This window comes from Vulpes vulpes, chromosome 7 (assembly GCF_048418805.1).
Source record: "Vulpes vulpes isolate BD-2025 chromosome 7, VulVul3, whole genome shotgun sequence".
Lineage (NCBI taxonomy): Eukaryota > Metazoa > Chordata > Mammalia > Carnivora > Canidae > Vulpes > Vulpes vulpes.
Window position 1 is genome coordinate 48449155 of NC_132786.1, and position 18144 is coordinate 48467298.

The following is an 18144-nucleotide window of genomic DNA, read 5'->3' on the forward strand; positions in this document are numbered from 1 at the left end:
AATTGAGCGGGTAGATAGTTTCTATGGAATGAAGAATTTCTTACAGATTTAATATATTCTTTTTTTTTTTAAAGATTTTATTTATTAGAGTGCATGCAAGAGAGCACAAGCAAGGTGGCGGGCAGAGGGAGAGGGAGAAGCAGGCTTGCCCACTGAGCAGGGAGCCCTATATGGGGCTCGACTCAGGACCCTGAGATCATGACCTGAACCCCAGTCAGATGCTTAGCTGACTGAGCCACCCAAGCACCCCTAGAATAAATGCATTCTTAAATACAAATAAATATGATAAATTATAGCTTGTTTTCTTAAGTAGGTAAGCATATATCTCTAGTTTACTAAACTATTAATTTGCTTATTCAGTTATTTGCTTACGTGAATTACAGGATGCCTGTGTGTTAGCTCAGTGGAATTAATTAAGTAGTCATCTTACTGTGCTATAACTCTTGAAAACAACAGGACAGTACAGTTTTATTAAATTTTATATGTAATATTTTGTTAAAATTGCATTAAAATTTTTTTCAGTGAAGATTTGGGGTGCTACTGTGTGAATTTAACCATTTTCAGAAGTACTGTCTGATTGCTATAAAAGGGTTAGTAATTCTAGAAGGTCAGCAGAGAGAATGAAACAGCAAGCCCTCATGATCTTGATGGATCTGTGATCTTAGGGAGAAGAACCAATTTATTGGACTCTGCTAGAAGCCTGGCAGGAGGTTGTGGGGAAATGAGAATGTGGGGATGGAGAAGAGGATGGGAAGTCTTAGTGGCCCTGGAATCCATGTGTCAAGCAGACTCAAATCCTGCTTGGCTCTCCAAAGGATGGGGACTTTGGAGAAATCACCAGCAGCCTCTGAAATGGAAGCTTTGGGAGTATGTCATAGAAGTAAGATTTCAGACACTGGAAAAGGCCTTGATAAAGAGTTCCTTCATTCATTCACTTGCTGATAGCCATTTTTTTTTATTGGTGTTTATTTTATTTATTTATTTATTTATTTATTTCTGATGACCATTTAGCGACCGCCTCCCACTTACCAGCTCATGGGTGCTGGGGTTTCTGCAGTGTACATACACACACAGCCCTCTGGAGCCTGTGGAGCTTTCTTCCTAGAGGAGACCAGTAATAAACCCAGGCTGAAGAAGACAGACACAAACACACACGCAGCTTAGAAGCACTGTGGAGAGAATTAAACAGGGCATTGTGATGATCCAGGGTTTTTTGTAGGCTGTCAATGAGACCTTCTTTAAAACTGAGTTGTCAGGGAAGCTCCTAGGGGGGGCAGTGTGAGCTGAGACTGTTGAGGGCAATTTTTGCTCCTCGGGAAGAACAGCCCCTGAAATACGAACAGGCTTGTGTGGCCTGAAGTGGAGGTGAGGGAGGTGAGAACTGCAGGGGCCAGGTGGTGTCAGGTGGTGGGGAGGCAGGTGCATGGTCTGTGCCCCCAGGTGAATGGCCAGGCTACCGGGCAGTTGTCCCAGGGAAGGGAGTGGCCCTGCCTTAACCCGGGAGGGGACCAGCAGCTCGTCTTCCTCCAGTTTTGTGGTAGAGGCTCCTTCTTTTCCCCTACTGCTGACTGTCTTACTGAGCCACAACTCTGTTGCTCATTTTGTTTCCCCATCCAGGCTTTATGCTTGGTTCTTGGGGACCCCAGTGAGAGCAGGTAATCGCCAGTAGCAAGGAGAAAGGAAGGAAAATGCTCTTCTATTTTTCTTACCACTCCTGTCAACTCTGATGGTTTGCCAAACCAATTTTCCCCTTTGGTAATAGACTTTCTTATTCTCTGGGATAAAAACCCTTGGATGAGATTGCTGTTTTTAACTACTTATAAAGGAAATCATTAAAAGCCAGTTCTTTTCTGTCAGAAGCATTCTTTTTGTTTAAAAAAAAAAGTCTTTATGTGTCTAGGTCATAAAACACCTTGAGTTAGAAACATTGACAGTCTTTAGCAGTTCAGAAGGTAAGTTACTGTTAGTTTGAGAAAAGTCTTGGGAGGCATATGATTCATACTCCTGTTACCTGGATCTTGGGTTTTCTTCCCAGGTCTTAGTTAAGGAGGTATCTGACATGCCTCATCTCCATGTGATCCTAATTGTTTTGTACATAGGGTGGCTAAGGGATAACTGACACACGTAGGTATAAGGTTTATGCTTCAAATAAATTTTTTAGAGATCATGGTACATTCTAGGAGCGTTTTTTTGTTGAACTTAGTTCGTTTTAACTCATGATCTGTAGCAACTACTGGAACCTTGCTGAAATTTGATCAAAATTTGATGAAAATAAGTGGGGCAGGAGATGGTATCTGGGGCAAAGATGGACATAATGTTCTTTCTTTGCTCCAGGAATTTCTAATGTGATTCTTCCTACTTTGGACTATCATGCCATATTTGAAATTGGGACTTTATAGTGTCTCATAAAAGTCACTCTACTTTATTGGGGTTTAGGGGAGAGTTAATAACAGATTTCAGAGGCCATTTGAGCAGCATTGATGCATGCTGTGCACACGTAACATATTTTTTATACCATCAATGGAAATTATTTATGTGTCTATTGAAAATGTTGCCACGGTGGTCTGAATTACTTTTCCTCTGCAGTATTCAGTTCAGAACACTTTGGAGTGTTTTAGTCTCCTGGTGGCTAAGTGATTCTAATAGTTCTGTTTTATTTTTTTTTTATTTATTTTTTTTTTTAATAGTTCTGTTTTAAACACTACTTCATAATGTAGTTTCTGTTAGTGAGTTAACTCCCTGGAGTAATAGTAGCATCCTTGTGAGAACAGAGGTTAGGAATTAAGGTGTTACACTTCTGGTAAGAGTCTTCCTAAATCTTGACTTCACTTTAGATTCTTGAGCATCACAATAGATTATTAGTAGTAATTATTTGTTTTTTATACTGATCACTTAGTCCTTATGCTACATCTATTTTCCTCATTTTCTACATGAGGAAATTGAGGCATAACGGGTTTCTGAGTTCTTACACATAATGGGTTTGGCAGCAGAGTGGATATTTAAAGTAGCTGAATATTGCCTCTAAATTACCCTTTTAAATTTGCAAAATAATTTGAGTTTTTAAAAATTTAAATACTGCTTTGTAGTTAAAATAGAATTTAATACAGATTTTTTTTTTTTTTTGGATCAAAAGTGAGGAAAGATGTCTTTGGAATGGATAGGAAAGGGAGGGGGGATTTGTATTTGCTTCGACTGGTGTTCAGTTCATGTAAAACATACCTTCCTTTTGGCATGACTGAACTGCCTGTGGGTCTTAGGTTTTATTTTAAGAAAAATAAATAGGTGCCGTTTTCTGTGTTTAGAATCTGTTTTATAGAAGCCTAAACAAACCGTAGAAAAAAGGCAAACTTGCTCTTCTACGAGCCTTGTGCATTCTAGGACTCTGGAGACAACGGTCTCTTCTGGAAAGAGCTGTGTTTATACAGTGGCCAGTGCAGTACTTGAACGTAGCAGAGGGATCTCATTCCTTTCCTTCTTTAGCAAGGGACTGCTGGAAGGAGTTTGGCATGAGGCTGAGTCATTTCAGCTGACATTTTAATCACTGAATAGTGCCTTGTCTTCTTCATGCAAAGACATACTTTGCAATACAAATGTTTCGGGCAGTTGTTACTAGGCTTATGGAAACCTGTCAGTCACTCTTTACTTATAAAGGTTGCTTTTACATTGCTGAAATTTCTTCAGTTCTGTTGAATACGCTTTGGATTAATCCTTTATCCATGCAGGTTTAAAAACAATAGTTTTATGCAGTGCATGTGTATTTCTTGTAGAAAAATTAGAAAATACACAAAGAAAAAATTTACTCATCCCTCTAGTGCACCATTTTGGTGTATGTTCACCTTCTCTCCCTATCTTTGCTTACCAAATGGAATTGTTGCAGTCATTTTTTTCTCAGTTGCAGTCAGTTTTTTCTCAATTACTTGATTACATGTTGCACCATCTAATTCAGGCAGGGACTCATAACCTGAGGAAAGATTTATTTTCCTTTTGTGTAAAAAATATTTATAAAATAAATAGAAAGTATTAAAATAGCTAGTTGTTAAATGATTGTGTTGCCCTTCTCAAATACTTGTGCTTTCTTCCTCTTTTCACTGTTCTAGGGAATAAATTATTCTTTTACTTCACTATCTTTCCCACAAGACCTTATTGTACTACTCTTGGTTTCTTTAGCACCTTTATGCCATGCTTAGCGAACAGTAGGAACTCTGTTTGTTGAATGAATTAAAGAAAGTGTAAATCAGTAATGCCAGTTTTGAGATTAATTTCTAGCAAGATCCAGGCCACTATAAGCAATATAAAATCCTTTTTAATGAAGAGGATATTATAGGATACAGTTTAAAAAAAAAAACCCGTTACTTAAATATTGGGACTAGATTAAAAAGTCACTGAAGATTTATTTTTCCAAAAAGGGGTATTCCTTAAAATACCAGTTTTTATCTGATAGAAAACTTACATAGCTGGCTTAACATTTAGAGTTCTGGATCTACCACCCACCACTCAGTATTTTAAAGTTACTAACTACATTCACAGCTCAATTTTGATATTTTCACAGTGATCTTCAGTATTACATCGTGCCTCATATACCACCCTATTATGTTGTATGTAATATAAATTCAGTCTAAATTTTTACATAGCAAGATGATGGGAAAAATACAGTCGACCCCTGAACAATGTGGGGATTAGGAGTGCTTCTACCTTCTAGCTTCCTGGCAGTTGAAAATCTGCATATAACTTGACTCCCCTCAAACTTCACTACTAATGGCCTACTGTTGACCAGAAGCTTTGCTGATAAAATAGTCAATTTAACACATATTTTGTGTGCTAACAGTATTATATATGGTTTTCTTATAGTAACTTAGAGAAAAGAAAATGTTAAGAAAATCATAAGGAAGGGAAAATAACGTTTATAGCGCTGTACTGCGTTTGTCGAAAAAGATCCATGTTTAAGTGGGGATCTATGCATGTGAAACCCATGTTGTTCAAAGGACCAACTGTAAACTAACTCTAGAATACTGAATACACTGAATCTAGAACAGTGTTGGATTCTATTTCATGTCCTTTTTCCTTTTTTATCCTGAACTTAGATGGGATTCTTGAACTTTGTGTAGGGATCTGTTTGGGCCACCGTTAGTGGGGTTTATACTTTTAAGTCCTGTTCTTCCTTCTTCCATGGCCAAATGCTTCTGTTATGTGTTATTTTTTCTTTTCATTGATAGTGATGGATTAATGGACATCACCTACACAAGCTAAGAAGGAAAGAGCCAAGGTTTGAGAGTCCCATCTCTCTGGTGAATCACAGCCCTGCTATCCCATAGGAGTAAGAAAAGCAGAGGGAAACACCCTGGTGCTTAGGAGTTTGGGCTCTGGTTTTGGATTCTTTCTTCTTTGCAACCAGTTGGGTAATTTAAGGCAATTTGCTAATAAACTTTTGAGGCTGAAACAAGTTATTAAATATAAGTTCTATGATGGCTAACTGGTTAGGGAATTCACTAAATAATTCATTGATGAATGTATTCCTTTTATGATGGTGAATAAATGACTTTGGACAACTGACTTTCCAGCTTGAAACCTCTGAAAACACAGAGCTTACAGAGTAGTTGTGAGGATTAAATAGTATGGCAAGGGTGCCCTGGGTGGCTCAGTTGGTTAAGTTTCCAGGTCATGATTTCAGGGTCCTGGGATCGAGCCCCAGATCAGGCTCCATGCCCAGTGTGGAGTCTGCTTGGCATTCTCCCTCTCCCTCTCCCTCTGCCCCCCTCCCCCCCTCTGTTGCACACACTCATTCTCTCTCTCTCAAAATCTTAAAGAAAATAACATGGCATATATAAGGCATTTGCTGAGCGTGCATCTAATAAACGTGGAAAAAATAACCAACACTGAACGTGTGTATAGCTTCTAACATATACAACAAACTCCTAGAAACCTTGGCATAGGTATGTGTAATATATCCTTTGAACTTTAATGCCTCTAAAGACTGTCTTGTGTATGTAGTTTTATCCAATTAATATGTATTCAGATATTACTTTTGATATCCAAGGATGATCTTCTTTAAGAGAGCTTATCCATGAAAGCCCTCATTAACAATATTAATGATTCTGACATAGAAATCAGAACTTGGAATCATTTCTCAACAAAGCATGAAAACATGGTTTAGTAGAGCTTGCCATGGGAATGACTCTGCAAAGCTAAAGAAATCCCTGGACTTGAAACATGATGCTTAAAATCTGATTATGAACTTAATTAATATGTTTTAGTAAGTTTGCAAGTCAGAAAGCTTCCGCAGCTAATTTTAAAGTTATTGCAACAATTTTAATTGAAAGAGTTGATAGATCTACATTTTAATTAAGATGATTGAAATAGGCAGTTTAAATAATGAAAAAACAGATTGGTAGTTACTGCATAAAAAGCTTTCCCTTTAATCATTAATTTATGACCTAACTCCGGGCTATATAATTACAGAATTTCCTAGACCTGAAACTTTGTAAGTCGTTTCCTATATAAATACTTGTGAATTTTAGTTCTTGAAGCTGTCTGTCCGTTGTTACACATTTATTTACATTAAATGAAACCGATAAATACTTGGAAAGAAAGTATATCTAAAAATATAAAGGGAAAATAAAATGTGGAGGTTATACTGGCAAAACTTTTAAAGGACTGCTGGTCCTTAATGGTTTTTCTATCATGTGCATTTTAAATATGGCTTAAAATTCATTGTTACAGAAACTTAAACATTAAAAAAATTGGCTCGCCCCTGGATTGACTTTATTGCCTCTCCATCTTCTTGTTTGTTTATAAGCCCCACCCCCTACCCTACCCCCGCACATATAATAGTGTGTTGTGTGTTTATGTGGTTTTTATTTTTAACAGAACTAAGCAGAACCAGGGTCATATTTTATATGCTTTTATAAAGGTTTGTTTCTCATCTGTTTTCTTAATTTATATATCAGTGGCATTTTTCTGTGTAATTAATATACACATCTTTATTAAAAAGCTGTATCATATATACTGTTAGATGTTAAAATACTTTCCTTTTTCTCCGGAAAATTTTTTTTTAAAGGATTTTATTTATTTATTCATGAGAGAGAAAGAAAGGCAGAGACACAGGCAGAGGGAGAAGCAGGCTCCATGCAGGGAGCCCGATGTGGGACTTGATCCCGAGACTCCAGGATCGCGCCCTGCTCTGAAGGCAGGCGCTAAACCGCTGAGCCACCCAGGGATCCCCTCTCCTGAAATTTTGAATTGTACTTCCTGTCTTAATGGCACAGAACAACAAGGCTTCTAGCATCAGATCCTTCACCTAGATCCCTGAATGTTGTGAAGACAGCAAAACCAATTTTTTTTTTCCCCATCTGGTCATTACATTTTTTACATTCCATTGAAACCAGGACTTTTTCTCTGGAAACTGCAGGCTGTGTTCGGTTATTTTCATGCTTCTTTCTAATTAGAGGGCACAGCCAGAGACTGGGAGGTGCTGTGGCATGATAATCTGAAGCCAGTGTCTTTGGGATGGAATCCCAGGTCCACATGAACAAACTGTGACTTTGGGCAAGTTGTTGGTATTGTTTCCTCCTCTGTGAAATAGGGTTGAGCATATTATCTACTTTATAGAGTTGCTGTAAAGATTAAATGAATTAATATAAGAGAAGTGTTTAAAATAGTTTCTAGCACATTATGAGTTCTGTATATGTATTTGTGGTTATAATATTAGCAGCAGCAGCATCATTAATGTTTCCCTTGCTGTGTTTCCAGTCATGAATGGCTTCTCATCAAATGATACAGCAAGCAAGTCATTGGTTTGAAAGATCGAGTCACGGTAATAATCAGTACCATGTCTTTAGTTACATTAGAGAGACGATTTTACAAAATGACTTACTCGGTTTTTAGCTGTAAGAGGGCAGAGAGGTATCTTGAACTATGCAGTGTGTTAGTATAACTGTCTAGCATAGCAGCTTGCTTGGCCCATGAGGGGTGCTGTTTAGTTGGTTCATTTTACTTATTTTGACCTTTCTTTTTATCAGAAGCATGGGATATTTACTCTATTTGTATGATCTCAAGCACTTAAAAATTTCACTTATAGGGACGGGGCACCTGGCTAGTTGGGTTGGTGGAGCTTGCAACTCCCCCCCCCCCCTTTTTTTTTTCTTTTTAAAGATTTTATTTATTTATTCATGAGACACACAGAGAGAGAGGCAGAGACACAGGCAGAGGGAGCAGCAGTCTCCATGCAGGGAGCCCGATATGGGACTTGATCCTGGGACTCCAGGATCATGCCCTGAGCTGAAGGCAGGCGCTAAGCCCCTGAGCCACCCAGGGATCCCTGGAGCTTGCAACTCTTGATCTCTGGGTCATGAGTTCAAGCCCCATGTTGGGTGTAGAGCTTACTTTAAAAAAAAAAGTTGATTTATATATATGTGTATACACACACATAAAAGTGTGTGTATATATATAACATTTAGTACTTAATGAAAATGAGATAAAAATTTGGACATTTTATCCCTTAAAGAAGGAAACACATTAAATAGAAAAATTGAGCCCCATCCCACACAAAATTTCCCCTGTTAATGTTGTACATTAGTATGTCTTTTCATTGTAATTAATAAGCCAATATTGATACATTCTTACTAACTACAGCCCAGAGTTCTTTCAGATTTCCTCAGCTTTTTCCCAGTGTGCCTTTTCTGGTCCAGGATCCTGCCCAGGCTCCCCCATTACGTTTAGTCCTCCTGTCCCCTCCTGCTCGTTTGTGTTGGCTATGGATGTTTCTTAGACTTAACTGGTTGGTTGGTGATGGACCTCCTTTTTTTCAACAACACATGCTTAACAAGCACCCACTATTTACCAGGCCCAAACAAAACAGGCAAAACATCCCTGCCCTCAAATGGTTTGCATTTTAAGAGGGAGCCTATAGTCTGCTTTTAAAATTTAATTTCAAAGCAGAATGTCTTGTAGCAGATTAATATTTAATATGACATCTGTGGGATTTCTGGGTTTTCCATATTTAGGAAAAAATTATAACCATTTATGGATTAATTGCAGACACATAGATATTGCATCTCCAGTGTGTAGAAAGTATCTGTTCTTTTAAAGTGAGTAGTGTTGAAAAAAAAATCTAAAAAAAAAAAAAAAAAAAAAAAAAAAAAATTGAATATTGTTTTTATACTTGGGAAAACATTTATCTCCAGAAGAGTTATTCTGTGTATGATGAAGACTACAGAATTAGAGGAAGAAGTAGTCAGTTGCTTGTTGCCACAGGGAAAATATTATCCAAAATTGTATTTCATGTTTAAAACAAAACATGATTTGTTTTTTTTGTGATTGACCAAAGAGGCTTTCATACAGTTGCTGCCTTCAGCTTGGTTCCAGAAAAATTAAAAACAAAATGCATGTGGCATGATCTAACAGAAAGGAGAGAAAGATTTGCAAATTTCTGTTGCCCGGCCGTTGCTGCTGATGCTAAGTATTTTTGAGCTGGAGTAGCTGAAGAATCTGAAATAGCAAGGTTTTGTTGAAACTTTTGGCATTGGGGCTTGATAAGGGGGCCAAGACCTGTTAAACAAAGAAAATTCCAGGAAGAAAGATGTTCTGTGGCCATGGAAATTTGAGTTAAAACATTTTTGGCAGTGTAGTGGCTACATATAATTTTACTTTTTGCCTTAAAAATCACTGTGTTGAAAGCATCCTGTTCCACCTGTGTCAGCTGGAGGACGTGTCAGCTGGAGGACGTGCTGGCCTTTCCTATTCAAGGACAAATATTCGAGTTAACGCCATTAGCCATCAGTGGTGGGTAGCAGGAATGGTTTATTCTTGGAAACCTCTCTGTGCTTTTGAATCATTTACTTGAGGAACTAATACTATAGCCTGTAACCTTGGGATAATCAGGATATGAAAAAGACAGCATCAGTACCTAATTATTACATATGGACAGGCATGAATCTTCTAGAAAGACATTTTGCTGTGAGCTCTTTTCAACTACATGGGTCAAGCTCTTTTAACAAAATTACATTGTATTTATTTCCCCTTTCAGTCTAGCTGTTCCACTGTATGCACTTCTAAAGTCAGTTTCCATAGTGACATCTGGTGGTGGCTCTGAAATCCTAGAGGGTATGTTTGGAATGATAAATATTTTTACTTTAAGAGCTCCAGATTTCCGGCTTCTTTCAAATTTCTCAGCTTATTAACAACTTTTCTTGAAAATGTCTTCATTGTATTCTTGAGGTTGGAAAGCTAGTCATTTATTGCCTCTGTCATGTTTCATTAAAGCAAAGGAATGATTCCTTGTAACATTGCTGGGTGGTGCATATAACAGGCTTGTCTAAACTTGTCTCCATACTCACAGTATACATCCCAGAATCACGAAGCAGCACCCTGACCTCCCCTACTGTACCAGAACCTCGTGATTCGGGAGGTGCCCCCCCTCCCGTCACCTTTCTCACTAGAACCTTGCTCTTGATCTTCTGGTTGGAGAGACCTGTGGAGGGTCTGGGCTCCCACTTCTCTTGCTCTTACAGCCCGGGCTTACAGATCATCGAGTTGCATGCTATTCTTGGCCCCTCGGAAAGTAAAAGCAGGGGAGGGAGGGGTTGGGTGGCTCAGTGGTTGAGCATTGGCCTTCAGCTCAGGGTGTGATCCTGGGGTCCTGGGATCGAGTCCTGCATCAGGCTCCCTGCAGGGAGCCTGCTTCTCCCTCTCCCTGTGTCTCTGCCTCTGTGTGTCTCTCATGAATGAATAAATAAAATCTTTAAAAAAAAGGAAACAAAAATAAGAGCAGAGATGGCAGAGAAAGAAGGCAAGAAGTTTGAAGATGTAGGGAAGAGTTTGTGGATGGACACATGTGCCAAATAAATAATGGTATTAATGTGGCATGTGTTAATGAGCGGTATCTTCAAGACTGGAGTTTGAAAATTTGTAGCTGTCGTTGGTGGTTCTGTAGTTGTTAGAGAATTGTTTAGGAAAAGGGAATTTATAACGTGCCGAAAAGGTGGTTATTGGAAGCTGGGGTCATGGGTAGAGACTGATAGGAGGGAGGTGAAGTTTTGAGAATAAAGTAGATTCACTTCCAGTGCTGGCTGGGAGCTTTGGTTGTCACTTTCTGGCATCAAAGGTACTGATGGAGTCCTCGGTGTAGAATTTTGAAGATTCCTCTTTTATTTTATTTTTAAAGATTTTATTTATTTATTCCTGAGTGTCACAGGGAGAGAGACAGAGAAATAGGCAGAGGGAGAAGCAGATGGGACTCGATCCCATGACCCCGGGATCACGCTCTGAGCCAGAGGCAGACGCTCAACCACTGAGCCACCCAGGTGCCCCGAGATTTGTCTCTTATGAATGATTGAAGGTACTGCTGAAATTACAGAAGGAATCCATCTGTCCATGTTGGTGGCGGCTACAGGGAGGCTTGGGGATACAGGTGGGAGTGTGGACACTGCTTGTCTTCCAGATGCTCAGTTCTGATGAGCCCCTGACTGAGGAGGTGCCTCATTCTAGATTCTAAACTCTGTACCTGCTTAGCTTCCTAAACTTGGCAGATCCTTCCAGCTTTCTATAAAAACAAGGGAGTTGCACTGTTGGATTGCCGGTCTACTGTTGTTGAGGTCGCCAAGGCTAGATCTGCTACTCTTTCTTTGTCCCTGTGTAGCCCAGACCGCTTCTGGCTCTTCCCCGGGTCAAGGTGGAGCTCAGTGTGGTGCTTCGTGCCTGGAAGTCTTCAGTAGATGCACCTCGTGACTGAGCAGGGAGATGAAAAAGCAGAACATAAAATAACTTTGCATACATGAGGTCTTTTCCCACTTTCTGCTCTTAAAAATAGTGCTTAGAAGTAGAATCAGCAGTTAGAATAAGACTTAGGCACTCTCCCCGAACCTCTGTGGCCAGAGTCCTTGAATATTCCTTTCTTTTATTGTCCTTCAGGTGTTGGGGGCGGGGGGGGGGGGGGGGGGGGAGCACCTTTACGTAAGCAACTGAAAACTTGCAGCTTCTCTTCATGGCATCAGCCCCTGGTGGTCCCCAGTGTCTTTGGTGCCGTGGAACCTGTGACCGTGATGCTGGGCCCGGTCATGGCAGTCTAGCCTGTGGTGAAGACCCTGAGTCCTGGAATCAGACCGTCTGATTCAGATCCCACAACTGTTGATTGGAGCATGTTTCTTAGCCCCTCTAGGGCTTGAGCCTCTTTCCTCATTTGTAAAGCTGGGGTGAACATCTTATAGTATGTGTGTGTCCTGTAAGTGATTTAATGCATGTGAAGTACCTAGGCAAGCCCTTTGTGTACTTTAAAAAATACTTATAAATACAGTAGGCTGACTTGAATTATTGTGAATTTGAGCATTCTCGTTAGAAGACATAACTCAGTATGTCCTCCTTTCCCTTTGGCATCAAAAATTCACTTTATTTTACAGTTCTCTCTAAGCTGTATTAAATAATTTTTTACAAGGATATAATAATTAAAATACATGTAAACATAAACATCTTAGCAATTACTATGATATAAATATATATACTCCATGAATTCATGAAAGATGAACATCTGAGCATCTCTCTTATGCATATTTAATATTTTAATTGCTAATTAATACCATCCTGGTTTTCTCCCATATTTGAGGAGAGCCACTTTGCTCTCTCTTTTTTTAAGATTTTATTTGAGAGAGAGAGAGTGCGTGGTTGAGCATGAATAGGAGGAGGGGCAAAGGGAGAAGCAGACTCCCCGCTGACCAGGGAGCCTGATGTGAGACTTGATCCTAGGACCCCAGGTTCATGACCTGAGCCAAAGGCAGATACTTAACCGACTGTGCCACCTAGCCATCCCTGTCCTCTAACTTTTAATGTTAAGAAATATCTGGGAGTTACCTTGGATTTGGAAACAACTTCTCCTGATGGTGGCTACAAGGTCATGCAAAGAAGGATACAGTTGATCCTCTATTTGCCAGGTGATAGCGGGGAGAAGGGTGGCTCCCAGCAGAAGGCATCCCGTAATTGTATGCTACAGTCCGCGTACTTAGGGTAGACTCGAAGTGAAACTTGATGGAAAAGAAATAGCTGCTTTTGCCTGTGATTTAAACCTTGTATTTGTATTTTACATTATATACTTATATATACTTATATGCTGTATACTTACGTAATTTAGATACTTATATATAAACTGCAAATATTATATATTTTCTTTTTTTTTCTTCCACCATGAAACTGGAGAAAGTTATTATACGTGAATGAACATTTAATACAATCCTTCTGAATACTGACATGTAAAAAAAAATAGGTTTGACTTGTCCTTTTAGAGTTTTCACATTATATTTTGTTTACTACACTTATGTCGTACTACCTTGGACCAGTGGCATTTTGTTGGCACTGACGTCAAAGGTTCATGGTGTTTGAACTCCAGCTCTGCCATTTATTATGACCCCAGGAAAGTTCCTCATCACTCTTATTAATCTGAGGTCTTCATCTGCCATTTGAGGATGATAGATCCATATATGTAGTCAGGTTGGCTGTGACAACACAGTAGTGAGTGTGAGACGGTTATCATAGTGCCTGGCATACAGTAAACACTGAACAAATTTGTTTCTGTAATTATCATTGTTACTGAATGCCTACAGATCACACTTAGAGGGACACAATTTAAAAAAAAAGCAGATAGCAACATGAAGGGAGTATTAGAGCCAGAAAGAGGTAAATACAAACACCAACCATGTAGCTTTCTTCTTGAAATTTGCTAATTCTTCACCTGTCAGAGGAATCATGTTACATTTTAATGGCAGAGCACAAAGAACATATGTACACTCATTTATTAATATGCAATCTGAGTAGAGAGAACATTCTGTTATTCCCTGACTTCCTTTGCACCCCTTGATGGGGGTGATGAAAAGGGAAACTGGAAAACATTACTTTTCCCTTGGTCACTAAGGACACTCTTCTTTCAGGCCAAAAACAGGTAGAGTTTTACTAATTTAGTGAACGGACTGGATACACGTAGACTATGTTTGGATTAGACAAAAAGGAAAACATGCTGGATTTTTCTGACAGTTACCTCTGCTGCATAGGGAGACCAGTTAGTTCCTTTTTATTTAAGAGTTGTGAGGCTTTGTTCATTATTCCTGGGAATATTATGGATCCATTTTGAGGGTTTGCTAAGAATTAATGAAACCGTTGTACATAATTATGCTTTCTGAATAGCGGTCCTCATTTCATGGTCATCTAGTTCACATTTTAATATTTGGTTAAGTTTGGTATTTATACCTTGTAAACCTTTGGGGGGGTGTTAGATACGATGATCTGACACTCGAAATAAGTGAGTTTTTGTGATACTGCTTCACATAAGTAAAGATGTACATTAATGCAGTGATCAAAACGTAAGAAAGCAGATTTATGTTTGGTTGAGATAAACACGGTTTCATTTTCGGTGCAGATTAAATTGACATTTCTTCGGGCACTTGGGTGGCTCAGTTGGTTAATCGTGTGCCTTTGGCTCAGGTCATGATCCCCTGATCCTGGGATCCAGCCCTGCATTGGGCTTCCTGCTCAGTGGGGAGCCTGCTTCTCCCTCTCCTTCTGCCTGCTGTTCCCCCTGCTTGTGCTCTCTCTCTCTGACAAATAAATAAAATCTTAAAAAAAAAATTATTCTTTTTCCTGTAGTAGTTTGCTGAATGGGTAACCAGTAATGCTTAGAGTTGTAGGATTTCCAAAGTCCAACCTGAATCCTATAGTGTTGAATCCTCAAAAGTAGCATTCATTCAGAATGATTAATGCATAAGAAAAAAAAAAATGAAGTGCAATATTTCAGGAACACCAAAGGACAGGATCACACCATTGAATAAACAGGTGGGATTTCCCTAAGAGTAATGGATATTTCCACTTTATCATTATCCTGAGAAGTGGTTAATCCTGGAATTGAGTAAGGTTTTGACTGGTTTCAGTGGCTGGGCCAGAACATTACAGACACTTTAACCCTCTTTGTAATCCTGTAACTCATCTTTTACTGGTTGACTTAGTAGGAACTGTGTTCTAGTTTGGGTCCCAATTGAGGAACTTTTTGTACCATCTTCAGCATAAGGCATCTATTTACAAAAAATAAATAAATAAGTAAATACATAAACCTATTTAATTGAATAAGTAATTGAATAAGTAATTATTGGGCTCTGGGGAAGGTGCAGGCTCTGCCAGTTGGAATTCAAGAACGATGTGGCCTCTGCCCTTGTGGAGCTTACTCATGATTGTAGCAGAATTTATATTTTTAGCACACTGGTTGTCTTGCCATTTGCCTAAGGGGGCATTAAAAGAAACTAAAGGGTTTCATTCTATGGGCAAGAGACTTGAGCAGACCCTTATTCTGGATTTTGACACGCTGTACTCTGTGTATAACAAACTGCGATGCGCCGAGGAATGTCGCCTCTGTATCTAGACTCTAGCAGCAGTCACATGAATGCAGTGTGGGAAGCAGGCCCCCAGACTGGGGGCTCTGACCTGGATCATGGCTTGTTGATTTTGTCTCTTGGTCCCTGATTAACCTTTAGGAAAAATAGAGAATCTCACAAATTTCATCCTTGGAAACACAGAGCACTGGGCCATTAGCTGATCTCTTAGTGCCCATCTTCTTGGGTTATTTTGAGACTTAACTGGGATACTATTTGTAAAGGGTTCTGCACGGTGCCCGACACCTAACACTAATAATAATAAACACTTGGACAGACCATACTACCCACAGGATGCTAGTCTAATTGTTTCTGTGTGTATTTGCTCATTTAATCAACCTGTGAACATACTGTTGTTTCCATCTTACAGAAAGAAACAGAGGCTAATGTGCCCGAGAGCATGCAACTCTAAGTGACGCACAAGCCTTTGAGAAAAAGAGTTGTTATTTAGGTTGACACTTGGTCAACGAGGCAGGTTGTTGTTGTTGTTGTTGACGACATGCTGTCTTCTTTCTTTCCAGGTGTCATAGAGACTTCAGATCGACTGGACCGGGAGTCTACCTCGCATTACTGGCTAACAGTCTATGCAGCAGATCGGGGTGTGGTGCCTCTCTCCTCATTTATAGAGATCTACATAGAGGTTGAGGATGTCAATGACAATGCACCGCAGACATCAGAGCCTGTTTATTACCCAGAAATAATAGAAAATTCTCCCAAGGATGTATCAGTGGTCCAAATAGAGGCATTTGATCCAGATTCTAGCTCTAATGACAAACTGATGTACAAAATTACAAGTGGAAATCCACAAGGATTTTTTTCAATACATCCTAAAACAGGTATGTATCGATAGTGTGTGAAACCTTTATGCTTAACACTTCTGGATGCGGGGAAATTAAGAATTTTCTTAATTTTACCACTTTTCTTTATTTTGATAAATCATTTCCCCTTTGAGTTATTCCAAACAAGGCTGTATTTCCTGATGAGAACTTAATCCAAATGTTTTTCTTTATCCCCTTTGAACTTGTTTTTATAGAGCTTATTTTATGACTTTGCTCATTAGTGGAATTTCACTTTCAGGTGAAAAAACAAATACAGTGTTTCAGTAAAAGCTCCTAAATTAGTGATATATCTTAAACTCACTGCAGATTCTACTGCTGCTAAGTGTTCAGTGTTCTGAACTCTGCTTTTTATGAAGAATTATCAAAGGAATTTCACAATTCGCAGTATCTTTCTGTGTGGTTTTAGAATTTTTTCATAGAGTATTTCTGTGGCTCTGCAGGCAAGAGAGGATCAAGATTAAACAGTTTTCAGATTGGGAGCAGTTACCTTCTTGAACTGATACATCAGGTTTTCCCTCTGTTTTCCCAGGGTCTGACCCCCTGCTTGTAAGTGGGTAGCTCCTTGACTCCAAAATACTCTTCCGAAATCAGTATCAACTCTTAATCTTTGTTCTTTTACATTTGACAGCATCTCTGTTTTTATTAGTTCTTCTCTTTTGCCTTATTTCACACAAAAAAGAGCTTCCACTTGTGATTTCTTAATCGCACTTAAGACAGAATCACCATATGACATTGTGAGGATTGTTTATTTGTTGGAAAGAAAACTTCTTATCGAATAGATCACTGGCCTTTGAAAGTAGGGATGGTTCAGTGTTGTACTTTTCAATAGAATCTGGTTAACGAAATGTTCTGAAGAGGGAGATTGACTAATGTATGTATATACCGCCATCATGTCTTTGGTAATTCTCTCTTTTCCTTATTCTAGGGGAGTTGGCCTGTTAAGTTACTGGGTTGTCTATTTGATATATAATAATATGCAAAAATCAAAATTAAAGAGGCATTTTCCACTTCCTTACCAGTCTTCGCTGTCCACTTTTTTGTACTATTCTTATTTTGTGTTCTTTGTTGAATTTTATTTTTGAGGTAGAAAGAAGATTGAGGTCAGTATCTGTACCAAAACCACTGTACCAGGTAGAGATCAGTGTATATGTTTTGTCTCTAAAAAGCATATTAAAATGTTGGTTGTTTTTAAACCTCTTGTCACTCATAGAGTCTGTCTTGATTGTTGAAAGTAAACTTAAGTACAAGATTAATCTTGAATGTATGAGATTATTTTTTGTGAGTTAATTATGCCTTAGCTCTGGCTGAATTTTGATGTGTCTCTTTGATAAGCAAAAAGAGTGAGGTTTGATTATCAAGAATGATTGAGTTGGGGGTGCCTAGGTGACTTAGTCATTTAAGCATCAGACTCTTGATTTCGGCTCAGGTCATGATCTCAGGGTCCTGCGATTGAGTCCCAACCAGGCTCTGCCCTGACAATGGAGCTTACTTAAGATTCTCTCTCTTCCCTCTGCTCTGCACCACCCTCCCCCACCCGCATGCATGTGCACACTCTGTAAAAAAAAAAAAAATTAAAAAATGATTTAAGAATGATTGAGCTGACAAAGTACAACATCCATTCATCATAAAAACCTTCTGCAAAGTAGGTCTAGAAGGAACATTCCCTCAGCATAATGAAGGCCTTATGAGGATAGCTAATATCATCCTTAATGGTAAAAAACTGAGAGCTTTTCCCCTAAGGTTAGGAACAGGACAGAGATGTCCATTCTCACCACTTTTATTCAACATAGTGCTGGAAGTCCCAGCCATAGCAATCAGACAACAAAAAGGAATAAAAGGTGTCCAAATTGGTAAGGAAAAAGTAAAACTCCCACTATTTGCTGACAACATGATAACTGTATATAGAAAAC

General features: G+C 39.0%; 1 protein-coding gene across 6 annotated transcripts in view; it reads left to right on the forward strand.

Moving 5' to 3' along the window:
• Positions 1-18144, forward strand: part of FAT1 (FAT atypical cadherin 1) — a 127292-nt gene that overhangs the window by 40030 nt on the left and 69118 nt on the right. For all 6 annotated transcript variants that reach the window (XR_003238052.2, XM_026018303.2, XM_026018304.2 and 3 more), the window contains exon 3: positions 15917-16231. Coding sequence is in view for 5 of the 6 variants with exons in the window: in XM_026018303.2 (XP_025874088.2) it covers positions 15917-16231 (315 nt within the window). In the remaining variant the exon portion in view is untranslated. The remainder of the gene's footprint in view (positions 1-15916; positions 16232-18144) is intronic.